Source organism: Abramis brama, assembly GCF_963993115.1.
Source record: "Abramis brama genome assembly, chromosome: 9".
Taxonomy (NCBI): Eukaryota; Metazoa; Chordata; class Actinopteri; order Cypriniformes; family Leuciscidae; genus Abramis; species Abramis brama.
In genome coordinates this window covers 38,927,915-38,949,295 of record NC_139971.1, presented here as the reverse complement: position 1 = coordinate 38,949,295, position 21,381 = coordinate 38,927,915, and the positions used below count along the sequence as shown (strand labels likewise).

The following is a 21,381-nucleotide window of genomic DNA, read 5'->3' as shown; positions in this document are numbered from 1 at the left end:
CAAAAAGAAGATAAGAGAGAATGTGCGTTAGCTTATTCAAATAGTAAAATTGGTTTTAGATTGTGTAGCGGGCTTTTGTGGCCGTGCCGAAGTGTTCATTTGTGTCCCTTGCTGGGCAAAGCTCCAATTCAAAGGAGAGACCGTCACTGAGCAAGAAAATATAAAACTCTTCCCTTCAGTGGACTGCAGGGACCACGCGGCGCCACGAACACATTAACACATCAACACACACTCGCACAATCACACTCACTCCATGCTATGGTATTGTCTTGGCTTTCTGCCTGTGGATTGCTGCCACAGATGTAAACATTCACAGGAACATACGCACACACACATACACTTCTCTTTCTCTATAGCCCCAGTGTCTTCACTAATCTCTTAGTAACTGAAGTGTACAACACCTCCACAAAACTAATGACATTTCATTACTCTCTTCCCCTTAGAGAACCAAAATAACACTTGCGTTTAGTTGTCTACCTTGGCAATTTCCTTTGCTTGGAAAAACTGGAAGGTTGAATTTATAATATCAAGGTGGTTGCACATCTAGCACCAAACTAGAATGTGTGTGTGTGTGTGTGTGTTGAAAGTTCAGCTTTGACATTACAGAAATAAATTGGTTTTAATATATATGTATATTTAAATAGAGAAGTTATTTTTGAAATATTAGTTATTAGTTCAATTGTATATTTCACAATATTACTGTATTTTCAATCAAATAAATGCAGCCTTGGCGGGCATAAGAAAATTCTTTCAAAAATCGTATTGACATTATGTATGTATGTGTGTTATACTGTACATGTATGTGTGTGTGTTTCAATTTTAAGCCAATGATTGGAATGAAAGATTTTGGCCACTGCGTTTAAGAGAAAAACGTTTTGTTCATAATCATAATCATGAAACGTACTATAAATATAAATTCTAAAATAATATATTTCTATATTTTTGGAACTTGCATTCAAAATCACGCTTAAAAATCTGAGGGTGTCTTGTGAATGGGTGTAAATAGGCCTTGGACCAGCAATATTACTGTGTTTGTGTGTGCAACGGTCCGACGCAACATACCTCCTCTGCGTGTATGTCACAGAGCTTGGTCCCCGACAGAAGTTTGTTCTTCAAGCTTTTATTCTGCAAGGCAGGAAAAGGCAATAAACAGAGATATACTGTACAGTCGGCTTTGTAACATCAAGCATGAAACAAGCCCCGACGTCTTGTTTTATCTAGGTAAATACACTCAGTTTAATGGTACCCTGTCCCTGCAGACAAAAGCCATGCTTCAACTGTTTCCACGGAGCTCATTCTGACAGTTCCCTCACAAGCTTATTGAAGCTCAAGGTGACCCAGGAGTATATGCCTCATTTCTGTAATAACCTGCAGTGGATGTCTTTATGGAAATAGATGATGGTAGATTAAGAATCAATACCGAGATGATGGTGGTGCTGAGTTTAATCTAGTGCTTTTCTCCACCTCCTCCTCTGTTTTTCTCTCTGTTCATGTCCCTTTGCTTTTATTTTTCTTTATCTCTCTCTCTCTCTCTCTCTCTCTCTCTCTCTCAGATGCAAATGTACATGCTTTTACTGGCAATGTCTCCCAGATTCAGACCTACGAGTATTTCACAGGACTTTTTGTCTGATAATTGCAGACAAAAAAAACAAAAACAATGTTCTGACTTTCTAGAGGCTTTTCTCCTAAATTGTGATGTTGCTGTGGTATTTTTGGTGTTGTTTTGCAGAGAAAACCCATCAGCAACCATGCAATTAGAGTTAGTGACAGTTGAAGTACAATTACCTTTAATTGTTTTAGAGCATAATAACAGTACACACTGAAATATTAAGACAACAATGCACTAGCCTTTATATTTCTGTATTCCGTATTCAGCGTAAACAGAGAGATCATGTTAACAAAACCTTGAGTCATTAACACAAAAACTTATGGAAATCATTTTCTGTAGACACAACAGGTATAATCAATCAGAGGTGGGTAGTAGTAACGATTTACTTTGATACATTTACTTGAGTACAGTTTTTGGATACTCTACCCACCTCTGTATTTAATTTAATGTTTTTTGGTAAACATTACCATTTCGTTAGGGTCATTAAAGTCCCCCTGCAGTCAATGATTAAAGAATCATCTTTGATTATCAAAATTATATATTTAAATGTTTTTTTTTCCTGTGAGAATAATTTCTTCATGCCTTAAAATAGCTTGAATGCAACTCTACACCTTTGCTTCATTTAGTATACATGGAAGCATGAATATGCAAATTAGCCCCGCCTCCACTCAATCACACCAGCTCGGACTTCCTGATCCACTCGCTCAACTGTATAGTAAACGCAACACAATGGCATGTGGAAATATTGGTTTAGTCCAGCCATATATATGTGAACCAGAAACTGATTCAGAAGAGGAAGAGTATCTACAAGTCGATGCATCAGAATGATAATGCGTTTTATGTATCATTCTCTACAACATCAGACACATAACGGTAATTGATATGATTAGCCTTTGGCTTGACTACGTTATCAAACAGCTAATAATGTGTTGCTAATGTTACACAAACGATTGTTGATGGGATTGATTACATGTTTGTGACGGTAGGAAACGGGCGATTTCTTTGGTTAACTGCAATTTTAAGGAGAAAATACTCAGCAATTAATTGACTGATGAATTTGCACATGGTTTGTCTTAATTTAAAGCATATTAAAAACACCACATAGACATATAAAAAACAATAAAATCTTGAATCTCACCACAGGAGCTCACTTTATTTTACAGTGTCCCTGTTTAGGGCTGGGTGATATACCTAAAATCTCAAAGTCTTCCAAATTTGGACGATAATCGATATACTGTAGGCCCTATATCTCAATATTTTTGCATTTGCTCTAGAATCATTAAAAAAAGTTGATTTTCGTTTGCCACAATTAAATAAAAAAATAAAAAAAATCACGATTTTGATAGTCCAGCTATTGTTTCTAAGCACATTCAAAATGTTAAGTGTAAAAACAAAATCTCTAAAAAACCTAGTGACCACTTAATGAAGGAAATTAGCTGAACACTTGATGCATATGACACACAAATGGGAAACACTTCGGGAGTTTCAAATTCTACAGGATTTCCAGGAGACGTGTGTGTCGCGTTCTTTAACGCTCCACCTGGAAGCAAAGCCGTTGTGATGCCAAACCCCCTTATGGAAGAAGAAAGCCGTTGTATTTACAACTGAGACAATGAGCGCTTATCAGGATCAGCTAAACGCCTAAACATGACACTGAACAAAACAAACTGGTCGGCCCTTGGCCAATGAAAGCTGCGATGGAGTTCAGACCTTCTGCCGTCAGTCTGAAGGTCTGGCTATGTGAGACTTGGTTTAAGGGTGGGTTAGGGGATAAGGGAAGGGTCAAAAGTGTAATTATATGTCATTACAGAAATCATTTACAGCTGTAATTACATGCAGGTATTTTTTAACTACAAGTAAAAGTGCATTGTATCAAATGATTCATTTAAATGTTAGTACATAGTATTTAAAGACACTTAATATAAAGTGGGTCCAAAATGGTTTAAGAATTAAGTGGCAGTGAAGTCTTTTTGTAGACGCATGCAAGACGCAATGAGACGCCCTTCAGAGTGTTCCCTTTCAAGTTTGTGTTTTTTGGCAGAAAAACTGTGAAAATGAGACCAGTTGCATGCTAGCACAAATAAAATGGGGGCTGAATTTGCATCATTTGATTGCATCAGTCTAACTAAGTGCAGTTTTCATTGTATTGCGCCAAATTGTGAAATTCTTTCATGTTGGGTGCAAAAACGGTCAGTGTTTCACTCATTTCCACCAAGTGACGTTTGACAGAAAATTTCAATACAACTAAAAATGGCACAGCCATTATCACAGCAGAACACTTGCTTTGCACACCATATGTCCGGTGCTTCCGTCATTAAATTAACGCTGGGAGTTCAACAGGCTCTTTTCTACTTTTACTGTAATTACAACACCTGCTGTGTAACGAGTCACTGTAGCCCACACCAACAGATTGACTCGGGAATATATAATAGCTGCTGGGTCACAGAGGTGTTACATTAAAGTGACTGTGCGTGAAAGAGAAAGAATGAGAAAGGAGAAAGAAAAGAAAGGAAGGGACGTTCTGAGAGCAAGTGGAAGGGTGTTTGAGGTAATGAAGCAGAATAGCATTGCAATACGATTCAATGAGGTGGAATTGGCTGAGTATCAAATCCACACACTTGCATCTCAACCCCTCTCTGAAGAAGAACGAGTGCCCAAGTCTGCAAGAAAAATGGCAGCTGTCATTAAAAGTGACACGAGGCTGCCCTGCTACAGACTGCGATGACACAGGGATCCACCCAAGCAGATCAGAGTCAAGTCACTTCAGACAACAACCATGAAAACCCACAGCCTTAAAGGGACAGTTCACCCAAAAACGAGACTTCTGTCAGACTTTATTCAGGCCCAAACCTGTATGACTCTTTATTCTGTGGGACATAAAAGAAGGGATTTTATAAAAAAAAGGGGTTTTGTTTTTTGTCCTTGCAATGAATGCAGTTCCTATGGAAGCTTGTTTCCGCCACAGAATAAAACATTTTAAAAGATAATTGCGACTTTTTATCTCACAATTGCGAGTTTACATCTCGCAATTCTGACTTTATTTCTCAGAATTGCGAGACATAGAGTTGGAATTGCGTGTTTGCGAGATATAAAGTCAGAATTGCGTGAAATAAAGTCGCAATAGCGTCTTATAAAGTCAGAATTCTGACTTTTTTTCTCGCAACTGCGACTTTATATCTCGCAGTTCTGACATCTTTTCTCACAATTGTGAGATATAAACTCCAATTCTAAGGAAAAAAAAGACAGACTTTTTTTTTTTTTACCTCAGAATAGTTTACATCTCCCAATTTTGACTTTATAACACGCAATTGCGACTTTATATCATGCAATTCTGACTTTATATCTCCCAATTGCATATTATAAAGTCAGAATTGCGAGATATAGACATGCAATTCTGAGAAAAAGTCAGAATTTCAAGTATGTTTCTCGCAATTGCGAGAATTACGACTTTATATCACGCAATTTTGACTTAATAACACACAATTGCGACTTTATATCATGCAATTCTGACTTTATAACCTGCAATTGCGACTTAATATCACGTAATTCTGAGATAAAAAGTCAGAATTGTGAGATGTAAACTCGCAATTGTGTGAAAAAAAGTCAGAAGTCGCAATTACCTTTTTTATTTTTCACTCTGTGGCGGAAACAAGCTTCCATAATTTCCAGACTTGTCATACAGGTTTAAATCGACATGATGAGGGTGAGTAAATGATTACATCTTTTTTTGGGTGAACTATCCCTTTAAATCTTTATTTTTTATTATTATTATTTTGTAAATCTATAAAGCTAACTTGAGTGATAAGCTTTTCACCAGTACTTTAACACATTCCCTTGACTTCAGTTGAACTAAGGTATTGTTGATTTAAATTGCAGTTGAACAATTTAAATTTTATGTTCAATTCAAGACCATTCCACCGCAGACTTTACCTTGAATAACACAGCATATTGCAGTAGTCATAGCATAATTTCTCCATTCATTTATGACCAGCTGTTGGCAAAAACAACTGCTGTGGCTGCATCGTTCTCTTCCTTGATGAATGACAACATTCAACACTCTTTCATTTAATTGCATTTAATCTCACATATCCTGTAAATACTACGACTATTAAAGAATAAGAATTTTTTCCTTTGATGTTCTGAGGCATTATTGCATATATTCAGAATTAATACATTAATAATATTTCCTACTCTTTAAAAATTATAAAGAAAAAAATGGTGGTGCTCAGTACCTCTTGCTGAAGGTCTTTGATGATTTTGGTCTTCTTTTCCATCTCCATCTTTAAAAACTTTATCTGTATGGAAGGGAAAAAATCTTGCATGTTAAGGCCACAGTAACATTTTATACAGGTAAAAATATATATTTTTAATCTGTTTTAACAAAGAATAAAGTATGCTGTTAAATATACACTACCGTTCTAAAGTTTGGGGAAAGTACGTTTTGTTTTTGTTTTTAAAAAAAAGTATTTTTTTGTTCACATCCAGCATTTATTTATCTATCAAAATTACAGTAAAAATAATATTGTGAAATTTTATTACATGTTTAATATATTTTAAAAGGTAATTTATTTCTATGATGCAAAGCTGAATTTTCAGCATCATTACTCCAGTCTTCAGTGTCACATGATCCTTCAGAAATCATTCTAATATGATGATTTGATGCTCAAAAAACATTTATTATTATTATTATCAATGTTGAAAGCTGTTGTGCTGCTTAATTATTAATTGAATCAAATGAATGCATCCTTGATAAATAAAAGCAATGATTTCTTTAACAATATTACTGCCACAGATTTTGCACGGTAGTGTACAGTATGTACAGAAATGTCACTGCACTGTTATCTATGCAAACAAAAATCAAGAAACATCTATTTTCGTAATTTAATTTATGAGATTATTTTGAGCCAGTCCTGGGTAGTAATTTATGACATGCAAGATGTAATCCAGATTTTTTAGTAAGTGTTTTATTTATAAAATTGTAAAATATAAAAAAAAAAAAAAAAAAAAAAAGATTTAATTACCTAATAGTTTTCCATTAAACTCACTTAAACCCTGCAGTTCCTTCAAAAACCTCAGTCTGGGAAACATAACATAATATTTAATGCACTTCATGTTGTTAATAACAATTTTTTTAAATATATTTCCTTTCTCTTTGTATTTTTACATCAATATAGTACAAGATTATCCTTTTAAAATCAATGTGATAAATGAGTTAGGTCAAAAGTAATCTAAAAGTAATCAAACAGTAGTCAGATTACATTACCTTAAATGTGTATTCTAATGGATTGCGATACTTTTTTGTCCTGTAATTTGGAATCCGTAGCCATCTACTATTAGTAAGCAATCTACCCAGCACTGTTCTGAGCCATATATATTTTGTATTTATTTTATTGGTTTATTGGCTTGGTTTGGGGGTTTACAGATTAAAATAAAGGAAGAAGGAAATTGAATAACAAAGGTAGATCAGATCTTACTGTACATTTCCTGTATAACCGCAATGTAAATTCATGAAAACCTCAATCATATTTACCCCTCATGAATACAAACGAAAATGAAAATTTCAACACGTCTCTTTGTAGAATACAAATGTGGAAGTGAGAGTTCCCAAAACAATCCGGAGCGTGGTACAAACAGCCAAAAAAGAATCAGAAGTGTTTACAGCCCTGAGGGTGAACCGCAACCAATCAAATAGAACGTTCCACTATTGCTCCTTATTCCTTATTCACCCAGCTCAGCCCTGAATGTCAAACTACCTCAACTCGCAAACTCTCTCTCTCCTCCCTCCAGCCACGGCAGACACTGTGGAAAAATAACAGCACATCTAAATACTGAAGCCGAGCAGCTGTGCGCATTTCCAGACAATACGCCAGCGTAGCTGCAGGTGGATTCATTCTGATTAGCAATTTAATTGAATTCAGTCCAAGAATATATATTGATATGTTGCAGTCAATGCATAGATATTTTTTTCAATCTTGTTTTTTTTGGATAACAATAGAACGGTATCTTGTTTCTTATTTCCTGGTTTCACGCGGCTTTGTTTGTGAACTACATGCATCCTGAGTCTATTCTATCCTGAGTGTCTTCACTAAACGTTTTGATTTGTCGAATACTTCAAAGGGTTTATATCATGGGTATATTTAAGGTTCATGAATAATTTAATTTGAGTTCTTAAAAGAATCTGAAAATGATAGTTTACTAAAACTTTCGTGCAAAAAAGAAAGTTCTGTCATAATTTATACACTCTCATGTCTTTTCAAAATCCTTCCTTCCTTCCTTCCTTCCTTCCTTCCTTCCTTCCTTCCTTCCTTCCTTCCTTCCTTCCTTCCTTCCTCCCTCCCTCCCTCCCTCCCTCCCTCCCTCCCTCCCTCCCTTCCTTCCTTCCTTCCTTCCTTCCTTCCATCCAATATCTTAATTTATATTTATGTTTGCTTTTTTTGCTGAATTCTCCCTTGAGAATTCTCCCTTATTTTTGTCCATATAATGAAAGTCAATGGGGTCCAAAATAACACTGGACCCCATTGGCTTTCATTGTATGGACCAAAAACAAACAAAATAAATAACACTAAGACATATGTGACCCTGGACCACAAAACCAGTCACATGGGTCAATTTTTTTAAATTGAGATTTATACATCATGAAAGCTAAATAAATAAGCTTTTCATTGATGTATGGTTTGTTAGGATATGACAATATTTGGTCGAGATACAACTATTTGAAACCCTGGAATCAGAAGATGCAAAAAAATCGAAACATTGAGAAAATCGCCTTTAAAGTTGTCCATTTATGTTCGCGATTGTGCTATATTCACTCACAGAAATAAAAGTTTTATATATTTACGGTAAAAAATTTACAAAATATCTTAATGGAACTTGATCTTTACTTAATATCCTAATGATTTTTGGCATAAAAGAAAAATCGATCATTTTGACCCATACACTGTATTGTTGGCTATTGCCACAAATATACCCGTGCGACTTATGACTGGTTTTGTGATCCAGGGTCACATATATCAAAATATCGAAGAAAGTCAATGACATGAGGGTAAATAAATGATGCTAAAACAGTCTCTCAGTGCACAAGTTTTGAATATGCAGTTAAAATAAGCTGATATGGACCTAATTTATTTTGCCAAAACTCAGGACAATGCTAACGGCTCAACATGATAGCCAGTTAATATAAAGGTTGGCATAAAAAGACACTTGCAGGCAAACAAAAGGTCACAGCTCGTTGGGCCGTTTCAACAGCAGTGCAAAATGTTAACATTCCCCGAACTGAACGGGCACATTGTTGCAGCTTGTGAATATATCTGGGGTTGTGAATCAGCTTTGCTCTCTGTAATTGGTGTCAATTGGTGGTGAACTATTCACAGAATGGAAAGAATGGCCAGAGCTGGTGAAATGCTAATTCTGAGAGATTCATTCTCATTCCGAACACGAGCCCCAGTGCCTCTATCCCCCGCAGTACGGTGCAGACACACACAGAGATGAAACAAGAAAAGTTGCATCCAGATAATTGTGTATCTCTTCCAGAGACAGCAAGGTGCTTCCTACAGTTTTCCATAATTACTGGAACATAACACTTCCATACCTAAAGGTAAATGCCTAAAATAGAAGAGGCTCTCTATGGCCCCTCCATGCCATCTCACTGACTTCAATGAGGATTCTAGTGTTTTCCTGGTAATTCGTTTGGAGGGTGCAGTGGAAACACAGCAAACATTCAAAATGGAGAAGTCGTGATATTTAGTGCTTCAGTACAGCAACAACAAACCTAAACAATTTTATTTCTGCCCTGATCTATAGACCGTATGTAGCCCCGCCCCTTTTCAGCGCTGCGCTCGTTGTCTTTTGTCTTCCGGTTTGTATTTTCACAGCGATCTTACATATTTATGAATGAGCGGCTCGTTTTAAAATCTTCCCGGTCTACTGACGTTTGTTAAGACGTCTGCTTTAAACATTACAATCCTCACGATGACTTTCGTTAACTTTTCAATAAGTAAATCCACTTCACCAGCTTATCACTCGTCGACAGCGATGCCATAGAGATATACAGAGCGACCGCAAAACCGGAAGTTCAAAGACAATATTCTAAAGATGGCGGCGCACTTGTTTGTCTGGCGAATCAGGGCGGATTATTCAATTAGAGAGAGATCTATTTGTACAATACTATGATTTTTTTTTTTTTATCATTCTAGTTTTAAAGGGTAAAACTTGGTAGCACTTTATTTTAATAGTCCACTTTTAGACATTTTAGCTTTGCAACTATATGTCAACTAAATATCATTTGAGTATTAGTAGTCTGTCTGCTTAGTATCTGCTAACACTTTATTTTGAAGCTCCCAACAGACATTCTACTGACTGTAAGGAACTTTGCAAGTACAACTTATTCTACTAACCCGAACCTAACACCTACAGTCTACTAACTAACAGTCTACTACAGACTACTAATACTCTTATGACAGTTAGTTGACATGTAGTTGCAAAGTTAGTTATAGTTGGTTGAATGTCTAAATTGGACCATCAAAATAAAGTGTAACATAAATGTTAACAGAAAAACATAAGTGTAACAGAAATGTAATTCCTTTATATATATATATATATATATATATGAAGAGTTCAGATGCAAAAGCCTCTAAGTGCCATCTGAAATTTCCTTGTAGAATGATCATTTTTATCAAGCTTGTATGTTTATGTTCACTTATTTCACTTTAATGGCAATGAAAATGACCTATTAATTATCATTAAAGTGAAATTACTGAACTTAGATATACAAGCTTGATAAAAATGATCATTCTACAAGGAAATTTCAGATGGCACTTAGAGGCTTTTGCATCTGAACTCTTCAATATATATATATTAAGGGTGTTGACATATTAATTTGCCAGTATTCTATTTGTATTGTAAAGTGCACAGACTTTTTAACTTGCTCTTTATAATAACTTTATGCTTTGTACTTGTACTTTTAGTACTTTTACTGTATTTTCAGTCATTTTTATGTACAATTTGTAATTTTTCAATAATCAAGAAAGGTAGTTGTTGTTGTTGTTGTTGTTTCCGTTATGATGACAGAATGACGATTTGAAAATCAGAAATGTCATTAAATCGGAAGCTTTTCCATCATGATCTGAAAGCATCTTTTTTACATGTTCGTATTTAAAAAATATAAATTATTATTATTTTTGAATTTTATAAATTAAAGTTTATTGACTGTTATCTAATCTGTTGTGCCAGCAACCCAAGGCTTTTACTTTCTTTTCAAAAAGTGAAAAAATGTCATTACCATCACACATTCTGCCACAATACTGTTGAAAGTTGATTAAGGCCATGATCAGATCTTTATTCCAGGATATGTATTGAATATTTTAATAGACTAGAGAAGCTTGCTTTTCTTTTAAGATTTCAAGAAGTCAAAAGTGCTCTGAACTGAAGACTCAGCCATGGACAGTAATGTCATGACTCATGAGTAATCATGCAAGTGGTAAAAGCTATAGTCCATTAGGCTATTATCATTAGTATTTTGACAGTCCCCAAAAGCCAAGTTCATGTTTTTAGCATTTCAGCAGGTTGTATTTATATAGTTTAACGCATCAGTGTAAAGGGTCTCACGGTGGCCTGTTGTTTCTCTGCACGTTCAGCTGCATCATCCAGTTGTTTCTGCAGAGCTGCCTGGAGCGACTTCATCTCATCCCTGTGAATGAGAGATAGAGGCACAGAGAAAAACAAATGAAAAACAGTGCACAGGGATAGCGATCACAATGGCCATCTTAAATGTGTGGTATACTCTAAAACACACATACAGTCATGCCATATCAGCACATGAGCACAACCGAAATTCACCAATATCTGAGCAATATATATAAATAAAGGTCCATGACAAATATGTAAATCAATACACTCTACCATAAAGCAGGGATTGCTCACACTGTACGCTTGATGCCGAATGATAAAATTGATATGCATCAATGTTTTATTTCATGGGGATGGAAAATTTAACTTTTCTTCCCTGTGGTGAAAACTCACCAAACTTTGCATGCATGCAAGGTCTGTGGCTAATTGCATTCTCTGTAATTTAAGGATGGATGGGATGTATGGTTGCCTAGCAACTGGTGGATAACTTTGCGATATTCATAACATACGCACCACTACACTGTTTGAGCTGATATTTCACATGAGAGTCACACAAATTTGCCTCGAGGTCCACTGAGTTCCACCAAGTTCCACCATTAAGATGTTTTTCAGTATCTGACATTTCAGGCAAAAACAATGGCTAAAGATTTTGATGGCCCAATTTAGATATTGCGTAAGATTGTCAATGGAACTTCATCTTCATAAAAGGGCACTGTGGGTGTAAAGCAGCCAAAAAGGGGTAGACTCACGAGGACCTTCTGAATCATGAAATGACAAAAAGGACACTCTGAAGTTGTGTTGCTTTAACAGACATAGGCATGTGAAGGTCACATGACCGCAAACCTGAACAATTTGGATCATGTCAATTTCTCTTTCATCTACTTTATGATGTTCTGGCAAGCAGCGCGGGGACAAGAGCCGTGTGAATGGAGCGAGGCCGGTGGCACAAGGGTTAATGAGTGTCACCTGCGCGCCACACTGGTCTCCAGTTCCATGACAGTGAAGGACAAGAGAGGACCAGGCCTGGACATTGTGTTGTTGTTTTGTTCTAGTTTATGTGGCAGTAGTCCGTGAGAGGCTGTAATTTTTCTTTCATTTTGTTGTTTATGTTTATCTCATGATTAATGTCCGTCAGTTCCCGCCTCCTTCTCTGAGCCATTGTTACAGATGTCTTCTTGTATCGACTGGATTCTTTTTATAGTTTATTTTTTGTTTAATGAAACCTAAAATCATATTAAATGTTTATCCAGTGGCTCATTTATATCAGCATGTAAATTCTAAAAGAAATAATCTAAAGTGGGATCCAAAATATTGAGACCACCAGTGAAAATGCGTTTATCTAATGTAATATGTATTTTTTTTATTTTAAATTATATTATCATTACAACAATTTTAATGAAAAAATGTATACATTGAAAAATTTACAGAATTCCAGATTTTTTCTTTATTAATCCCTTCCAATAGAAATCTGAAACATTTAACCCAGGCTCATTGTAAAAATTAAATTTCTGCAAAAAATTATGCTATTTCTTGCACGTTTCACAACACACCTCAAAAGTGAAATGTCCAGTGAGAGGCAGTATAAGCACGTTCAGTTTGATCCAAAACAGATAAATGTGAATCTGGCAACATTTTGTTATGCTGGTTGTTGTAAATGTCGTGGCAGTTCAGAAATTAAATGGTGAGTGGTGCTACAGTAATGCTCTATTACTTTTGAAAACAATGTACCATCTACACTAAACCCTACTCTGAATCTAGTCTCAGCCTCACCGTTGGCTGAACGCTTGAAGCATATAGCACACAAAATGGGAAACCCTTCAGGAGATTCAAAGCTGTCATCTGATTGGTTGAATTCTACAGGATGTCCGGGAGACGTGTGTCGAATTCTTTAACGGCCTGCCTGGAAGCAAAGCTGTAGTGACGCCAAACCCCCTTATGGAAGAAGAAAGCTGTCATGTTTACAACTGTGACAATGAGCTCTTATTGGGATCAACTAAAAGCTGAATTTCCAAAAGTATGTGAAGCATGTTAAGTTTGTGGCATAGACTCTTTAAAATATGTCCAAGAGCTTTACTCGCCGGTCTGTTATAGTAGGGACATCGATATTACATTTTCACACTCCTAAACATAACGATAAACAAAACGAACAGTGATTGGATGCTTTATTTGTCGGTCAGAAGGCCTCTTGGTCTGTCCTTGACCAATGAAAGCTGCTAAGGATTCCAGACCTTCTGCTGTCAGTCTGAAGATCTGGCTACACAAGACTACCCTAAACCCAACCAAAAGTGTAGGAAAGTAAGAGATAAAAACTCATTGCTGAAGCAACCATGCCATTTTAGCTTCCTACTATGAGACTTTGAGCTCTTTTAATGGAGTGGCGTAGCTTGTGTATCACGGGTTTTCACAGGTTTTAACTGAGTGCTCTGTTTGTCCAGTGCTGTACCAAGTTACTGAGCAAATATACTTATTCAGAAAAGGCATACAGCTGGTTATGTGATTTCAAAATATAGTACTGTGCAAGGAACTACTAGAAAATAAGTCTTTATTAATTCATAACCTGCCACTTTATTCATACTTGTGTGAAAAAGTAATAAAAGTCATTGGCATTTTACTGCCTCGATTGTTCATTTCAGCTGGAAACCGCAGTGAATTGCATTTAGCTACATTGTAAAATGTAGATAAAGGCACATTTTCCCAAAAGAAACATTATTCATTTCAAAATCATAAAGCTTTCTGTTGATTTCCAGGTTTACATTATGTTTTGAACATCAGATTTTCTACGTGGACCCCACTGCATTAAATCCTCTGAGAAACATCACTGTGTGCCAACTTGCAGGCGAAATACAGCATCCATTGTCATTCTCCTGACTTGCGTAATCACAAATGTCCATGGGACATTTCTTTTTCCACCAGGTGCTTATATTGTCATTTTAATCAAGAGAGTGAAGGTCAGAAACTTCAGCACATCTGCCCTGAATTTCAATATCTGTCTGCTGTTGATTGGGGTTAAAAATAGAAGCCATTACGCACACCTGACACAGGGGGAAATTGAATTCTGTCACTAACTCTCCACAGCCAACATGGATTGAACGTTGATGGATCCAGTCTGTTGCCATGATGCCACCAAGAGTGTTCTGGAGTGTTGTGCAGTTTTCTATCACTGAAAACCCACGACAATTCAATCTGGCTCAAACCGAGAAGGTCGTAAAAGCTGCGTTAAAGAACCCTGTGTTGCTCCTGAAACTGGGAAATAACAGTGGCTGAGAGAGCCTTAGAGATGTACACGACAAATGGCGGAGCATCTGTCTATAGCCGTGTGCATGTAAACAGTTGCTAACAGTCTCTAATTACTGATGCTGGTGTGTGAGAGTGAGTAATTCATTAAAGAGTCTCTCACAGCACTGTTTCCTTCACAGTTCATTTCATCTAAAGTTGACTGAAACACCGCATGGGCTGAGATCCTTGTCTTTAAACTTTTTGAAAAGATTTTTATTTTTTTCTTAAAAAGGAAATAATACTTTTATTCAGCAAGGACACATTAAAGTGACAGTAAATACATTTATCATGTTACAAAATAATTCTATTTCAAGTAAATTCCGTTATTTTGAACTTTCTATTTATCAAAAAATCCTGAAAATAATGTCAATTTTCACACAAATATTAAGCAGCACGACCGTTTCCAACAGTGATGATAATATTAAATGTTTCTTGAGCAGCAAATCAGCATATTAGATGTGCACACTATTATAGTTATCTATATAGTTACCATTCTTGGTGTGAACGGGCCTTGAGAGTTGCAGATTCAAAAAGTCATTCATTTCTACAGTGATCATGGGAGGAACTGTGGAAAAAGAATAAAAACATTTACCTTTGCTTGTGACTGAGCTCCAGGATCCTCTGCACATCCTTCTTAGGCACGGCGTCTTCATTCTTAAAAGACTGTGGAGAAAGAACAGAAAGGCTGTGATGTATGCTTTACGATATTGTATATCTGTATGTGAGGGTTTAGGCTGTTTATTTTGGGATTTGACTTGGCAGATAATGCTGACACTGTCAGATTTGTTCATCTGTAAAGATATGACATCCTCCTATATGCTGATTTTTCCGGTAAGCCTGGAAAACCCAGTAAATAGAGCTTTACCAATTTGAGAGAAATTTAGCTTTGGTGGGGCAGTTCCAAAGCATCTGTTTCCCTCCTCAGAGAAACATCAGCGAGATCAGAGGGAGGAAATCTGACTAATTCTCATTATAGCCTCATTTCCATTTTCTTCAATCAGCATACACCATGAATAATGGAGTGCAAAACCTTGAAAGAGAAATATATGAAACCTTTCTCATTCAGATTTTTTATTGTTGTTGTCATTGTTTATCCATTGTCAAAAAGAAGTCATGGGTTGTGATGGGTAGTAAAATATTACATGTACTCTGGATTACATAAATCATAATCAATATTATTAAATGGGTAACACTTCACAAATAAGTTTTCATTAGTTAACAACTTTAGTTAACATGGACTAAGAATGAACTATACTTCTAGAGCATTTATTAATCTTAGTTAATGTTAATTTCAACATTTATTATAACATTAGTTAATGCACTGTGAACTAACATGAACAAACAATGAACAGAAAGTATTTAATAAATACAGTAACAAATGTATTGCTCATTGTTAGTTCATGTTAATACATTATTATTACATTAACTAATGTAAACAAATGAGACCTTATTGTAAAGTGTTACCATTAAATATATAAATGTCACAAGGAAACAGAGATGAACAATTCATATTATTTTTAGTATACATTTTCTCAATGTACTATAGGCAGATTTACTGTTAAAAAGGCAAGCAATAGCACACGATTAGGAGACGGCCTGGAGCTCACAGTCACATCTCCGAAAACGTCTAAACAAATTTTGAAATGGGAGCTATGTTTATATATAAATTGCATATTTGATGTCTAAACAACTACATTCTTGGCTAAAGAAAATCCTAAAAGTACCTTCTGTGAAATAATAACAGTATTTGTAAAATTACAGTGCGTTTGCTCCTCCGCCATTGACGCTCGCCGTGAGAAAAGCTAGTATAGATCCGGCAGAAACAAGCGGATTGATACAAATTGTGAAACGGTTTGTGTGATATACATAATACAATATACATTGAATAGGCCTATATACACATAAAATTATGAAATTATGAAATACAACCATTTTCATTAGAAAACAGAATGAAACTAATGATAAAAAATTCTGTGTTAAATAATAAAAAAAAGAAAGAATAATGTGTTGAATGTGTCATACACCTCTGCATCCACATCACCATTCCTAATAAAATAGTAGACAGACAGACATATATAGAGAGATAGATAGAATATATAGATAGAGAGATAGAGATACAGTACTTACAGACAGACAGATGGATAGATGGAAAAAAGTGTTACCAAATATTGTGTTTATCATACTTAATATCCAAAGTTAATCACATTAACTTTGACAGTCCTAAAAAATTATATTTTGTAAAAATCATTTCAGCATTGGGGTCCATTTAAAAAGACCTGGTTTTAAGGGTGTGTCCTCTTTACTCCTGTTTATATTTTTTCGTCAATACAGTACAAGATTATTCTAGTCTCTGACAGCAAATAAATAGTAGTTCAAACAAAAGAATGTCCCACAAAAAACGATGAACAAGAAACAAGAAAAGAGCACTTAAACAATTTCATTCTACTTGACATTCTTTGGCATGAAACATATTGGTCATCACTATTGCTCTGTCGCCCCACTCGGACTCCTCTGTGTTTCCAGAAGCTAACAGCAGCAAAGCTTTGTCAGGGGAAGACCATCTGTGCAGCTGTTGAGTTGTATTGAGATTGGCATCGCGGTGTCTTTTCAGGCCAAGCTGGCAGGAATGTGCCGGCACAAACACACAAACCCCTGCCAAGACTACAGGCTCCATCAGGAGAAGTTTAATGATGATGAGCAGCACTCTGGGGAGATCTCATTATAAAAATAAACAGTATGGACAGTAAATCTGCTCAACAAAAAGGTTAACTGGTCACATATACATAATTGATCACACTAAAAAGGTCATGGTTGATCATGGTTTTACAAATCCACTGGAAATCCCGGTCTTAAAACTCAAGGGATCTGGCAGTTCGGCGCAGGGCCAGGGATTCAGCAGTCGGGCCCTTGAGGTTCTGCTACTCTTGCATACCCAACACCACATAACATCCTAGCAGAACCATCACACTTATACTCGCACATCGCTATGCATTCCCATGCAGAAAGTGACACACTGAATCTCAATGAACAGATCATACAGAAACACAACTGCATCAAAATCATGATGATCCATTTCAGTGATGGATATATTTTTCAATATATCTATATAAAAAAAAGCTCTTTCAAACTATTTCTGTCAGTTTTATTTACGCCGTTATTGTCCTTATCCATTAACGCTCCAAGCACTTCAGCAGAACAATAAATCACTCTATGAATTAGATTGAATGCATTTGGAGCGCATGTTTTTTTCTTCTCAGGCACCAGTGCCTGGTCGACTGCCATTGGACAAGGCAATCAAGTATTTGATTGACTGGCTCAGATGCCTGGAATAATGCATTCTCTTTGTGGCTAATCTGTCTCCATATGCGCCAGCACTGCTTTACATGTCTGCTTGCCAGGCTTACTAATGCAGCTCAGTTTTTTATTAACTTGCTTAGTGGCTGACTTTTTGCGTATTGGTTTAGTGGTTTATTGTGTCCTGTTCACAGTACAAAACCCAACAGATAATTCTGCTCTCAATGATTTTCTGAGAGATCGCTCACGCAATCGAATGTAATGGGGTGCTTTCACGTGCAATTATTAGTTCAGCCAGCAAGTTTACCCATCTACTTTGGCTAGCTAACATCGCAAAGTACAAGAAACAAGCCTTATTTGTAGGTTGTGAATACGTGGGACAGTACACCAACGAATGAAAATTGTGTCCTCATTTGCTCACGTCATGTCTGACTTTCTTTCTTCTGCGGGATACAAAATATATTTTGACCAAACCAAACAGTTACCAAACTTCCACAGCATGGGTAAAACCTCTGAGACAAAAAAACAAATCCTCTTTTGTGATCCGCAGGAGAAAGAAAGTCATAGAGGTTTGAAATGACGTGAGGGTGAGTAAATGACAATTTTTTGGGTGAACTACCCTTTTAAAATTGAGGCTGAATTCAATTCATTGAGGCCCTTTTACCTACTAGAAACTATAGAAGATAATGTATGTTTTTCAATTAAATGTTATGTGCTTTTTGTTTTAATCCTTTGCAAAGTCAGAAATATTCACAAGAACACAAAAATGTGTAAAAAAACAAAAAACAAAAAGAGACAAACTTCTGCCCTAAATAATATTTCAATACTTCTTTAAGGTATAGAAAATGTTTACACCTCAAAATGGCATAAAGTAAAAATGTCAACAAAACATAAAATGCAAAAGCAACACATGAAAAGAGCAGAAGATCTGAGTAGCAGAAACACCTTGAGTAGCATTACAGCTAGTGCAAAACCTTGAGCAGCCACAAAGAGTTAGAAAATGAAATGAGACGCCTCTCTCACTTGAAGAAAAATATTCCTCCATCTGCAAGCATTAAATCATGTAACAAAGATGCACTCATATGGATTATTTACATTTTGAAAGGAACACAAATCCCTTTACGTTTCCCATCAGCACACAGTGGAGGCAGGAGAGAGTTGTACCTGCAGGTTCCCCTTGATGCTGTCCAGCTCCTTTGATGTTTTGGAGAGTTGTCGTAAAATTCCTGTCCTCTCTGTGAAAACCTCCTTCAGCTTCTTCTCCAGCCCCTCATAGCTACAGGAAGAGAAAAGAAATAGAAAGATGACTTCTTTAAATCTACGGCATGCCTGGCAAATTCATTCTGCACGGCAGGTTACAGCGGCCTGGAGGATTTCAAGCCATTGTGAGTGGGTGATGAACTCAAGAAAACATCCAATAGTTCATCACAGAAATCCTGAAAAAGAACTTGTGACCTCGCCTCAAAGTCACGTCAGGGTCTGTTTCAGGATTTCTTGACGTCTAAGGTAGCAGACAGAGAAAAATATACTAATATTTTATGTTTTAAAAGCCTTTCAGTAACATATTACAGTAAGGTCTAATTTATTAACATTAGTTAATGCATTAACTAATAATGAGCAATATCTTTTTACAGCAATTATTAAAGGTGCAGAATGTAATATTGATGGCTAGTGGTTGAAATGGGTACTGCAGTCCAAATTCTAAATATTGGAGAGGGTTGTTTCCCCGCTCCACATTGAGGACACGAAACAGGAACGAGCGCAATTGGCAATGGAAGGAGGAGGAGATTTACACACTGTAAGTTGATTTATCCACGTTTAAATATTGTCATGAAACTGCTCAGAGACACGAAGTAGGAGATCCAAATGCAGCTTTATTTGGCTGGGGCAATCCAGAGGCGTAATCCAATGTACAGGCTAGGGTCATACACAGGCAGGCAGTCAAAACAAAGAAACAAACAAAACAAACAAACAGGCAGGCAGGGACCAGAGGCAAGAGAGTAATCCAGGGAACAGGGCAAGATATCAAAAACCAAGAAACAAGAAAACCAGGGAAACGCTCAGAAATGCAGTGTGACACAAACAAGACTTCGCGGTGAGTGAATGAATGAACATGGTATAAATAGACAGACTAACAGGATGAGACACAGGTGAATGCAATCAGTGAATGAGGTACAGGTGAATGTGATCAGTGATAATGAGTCCGGGCAGTGAGTTATGGGAAATGTAGTTTGTGAGTGATAGTCTTATGTGGAGTGCCCTCTGGTGGCTCTCAAGGGCACTCCAGCTGGTGACCGTTACATAGCCCCCCCTCTAAGGAGCGGATTCCAGACGCTCCTAACATTGTCCAGGAGGGAGGTGGAGCGGAGGCGGACCCGGGGGCGGGATGGAGGGCCAGGCCCGTGGAGCGGCAGAGGACCTGGAGACTGCGGCAGGATGGGAGGCCAGGGCGGATCAGGCTGTGCAGGCGACCAGGGCGGATCAGGCTGTGCAGGCGACCAGGGCGGATCAGGCTGTGCAGGCGACCAGGGCGGATCAGGCTGTGCAGGCGACCAGGGCGGATCAGGCTGTGCAGGCGGCCAGGGCGGATCAGGCTGTGCAGGCGGCCAGGGCGGAGCAGGCTGTGCAGGCGGCCAGGGCGGAGCAGGCTGTGCAGGCGGCCAGGGCGGAGCAGGCTGTGCAGGCGGCCAGGGCGGAGCAGGCTGTGCAGGCGGCCAGGGCGGAGCAGGCTGTGCAGGCGGCCAGGGCGGAGCAGGCTGTTCAGGCGGCCGGGGCGGAGACGACCCTTCAGGCGGATCCAACGGTTCAGGAACATGAACGGGCTCAAGAACAGGAACAGGAACGGGCTCAGGGGACGTGGCAGCGGCCATTTTGTCCAGAGACACTGGCTCGGTGGCGGCCATCTTGTCTGGAGACACTGGTTTGGCGGCGGCCATCTTGTCTGGAGACACTGGCTCGGCAGACGTGACTTGAACAGACACTGGATCGGTGGAGGCCATCTTGTCCAGAGACACTGGCTCGGCGGCGGCCATCTTGTCCGGAGACACTGGCGTGGATTCGGCCATCTTGTCCGAAGACACAGGCGTGGAGTCGGCCATCTTGTCCGTAGACACAGGCGTGGAGTCGGCCATCTTGTCCGAAGACACAGGCGTGGAGTCGGCCATCTTGTCCGAAGACACAGGCGTGGAGTCGGCCATCTTGTCCGAAGACACAGGCGTGGAGTCGGCCCTCTTGTCCGAGGACACAGGCGCAGAAAGAGGAAGAGGAACAGATTCAGGGTCAGGATCAGTATCAGGATCAGATTCAGGCTCAGGAACAATTTCAGTCTCGGCGGGACGAGACTCTGGACGGGCAGACGTGACCTGAAACTCTGGCTCTGGCTCGGCAGGACTGACGTGAAGCTCTGGCTCTGGCTCTGGCTCGGCAGGACTGACGTGAAGCTCTGGCTCTGGCTCGGCAGGACTGACGTGAAGCTCTGGCTCTGGCTCGGCAGGACTGACGTGAAGCTCTGGCTCTGGCTCGGCAGGACTGACGTGAAGCTCTGGCTCTGGCTCGGCAGGACTGACGTGAAGCTCTGG

The 21,381-nt window shown here is 38.1% G+C and overlaps 1 protein-coding gene across 1 annotated transcript in view; it reads right to left on the bottom strand.

The window, feature by feature from the left end:
• The window catches only part of luzp2 (leucine zipper protein 2), a 116,867-nt gene that overhangs the window by 22,773 nt on the left and 72,713 nt on the right, over window positions 1–21,381 (bottom strand). Inside the window, exons 2-6 of the mRNA XM_084123862.1 lie at window positions 18,968–19,079; window positions 15,102–15,172; window positions 11,213–11,294; window positions 5,842–5,904; window positions 1,063–1,125 (exon numbers count right to left, since the gene is read on the bottom strand). Of these exons, the coding sequence (XP_083979988.1) occupies window positions 1,063–1,125; window positions 5,842–5,904; window positions 11,213–11,294; window positions 15,102–15,172; window positions 18,968–19,079 (391 nt within the window). The remainder of the gene's footprint in view (window positions 1–1,062; window positions 1,126–5,841; window positions 5,905–11,212; window positions 11,295–15,101; window positions 15,173–18,967; window positions 19,080–21,381) is intronic.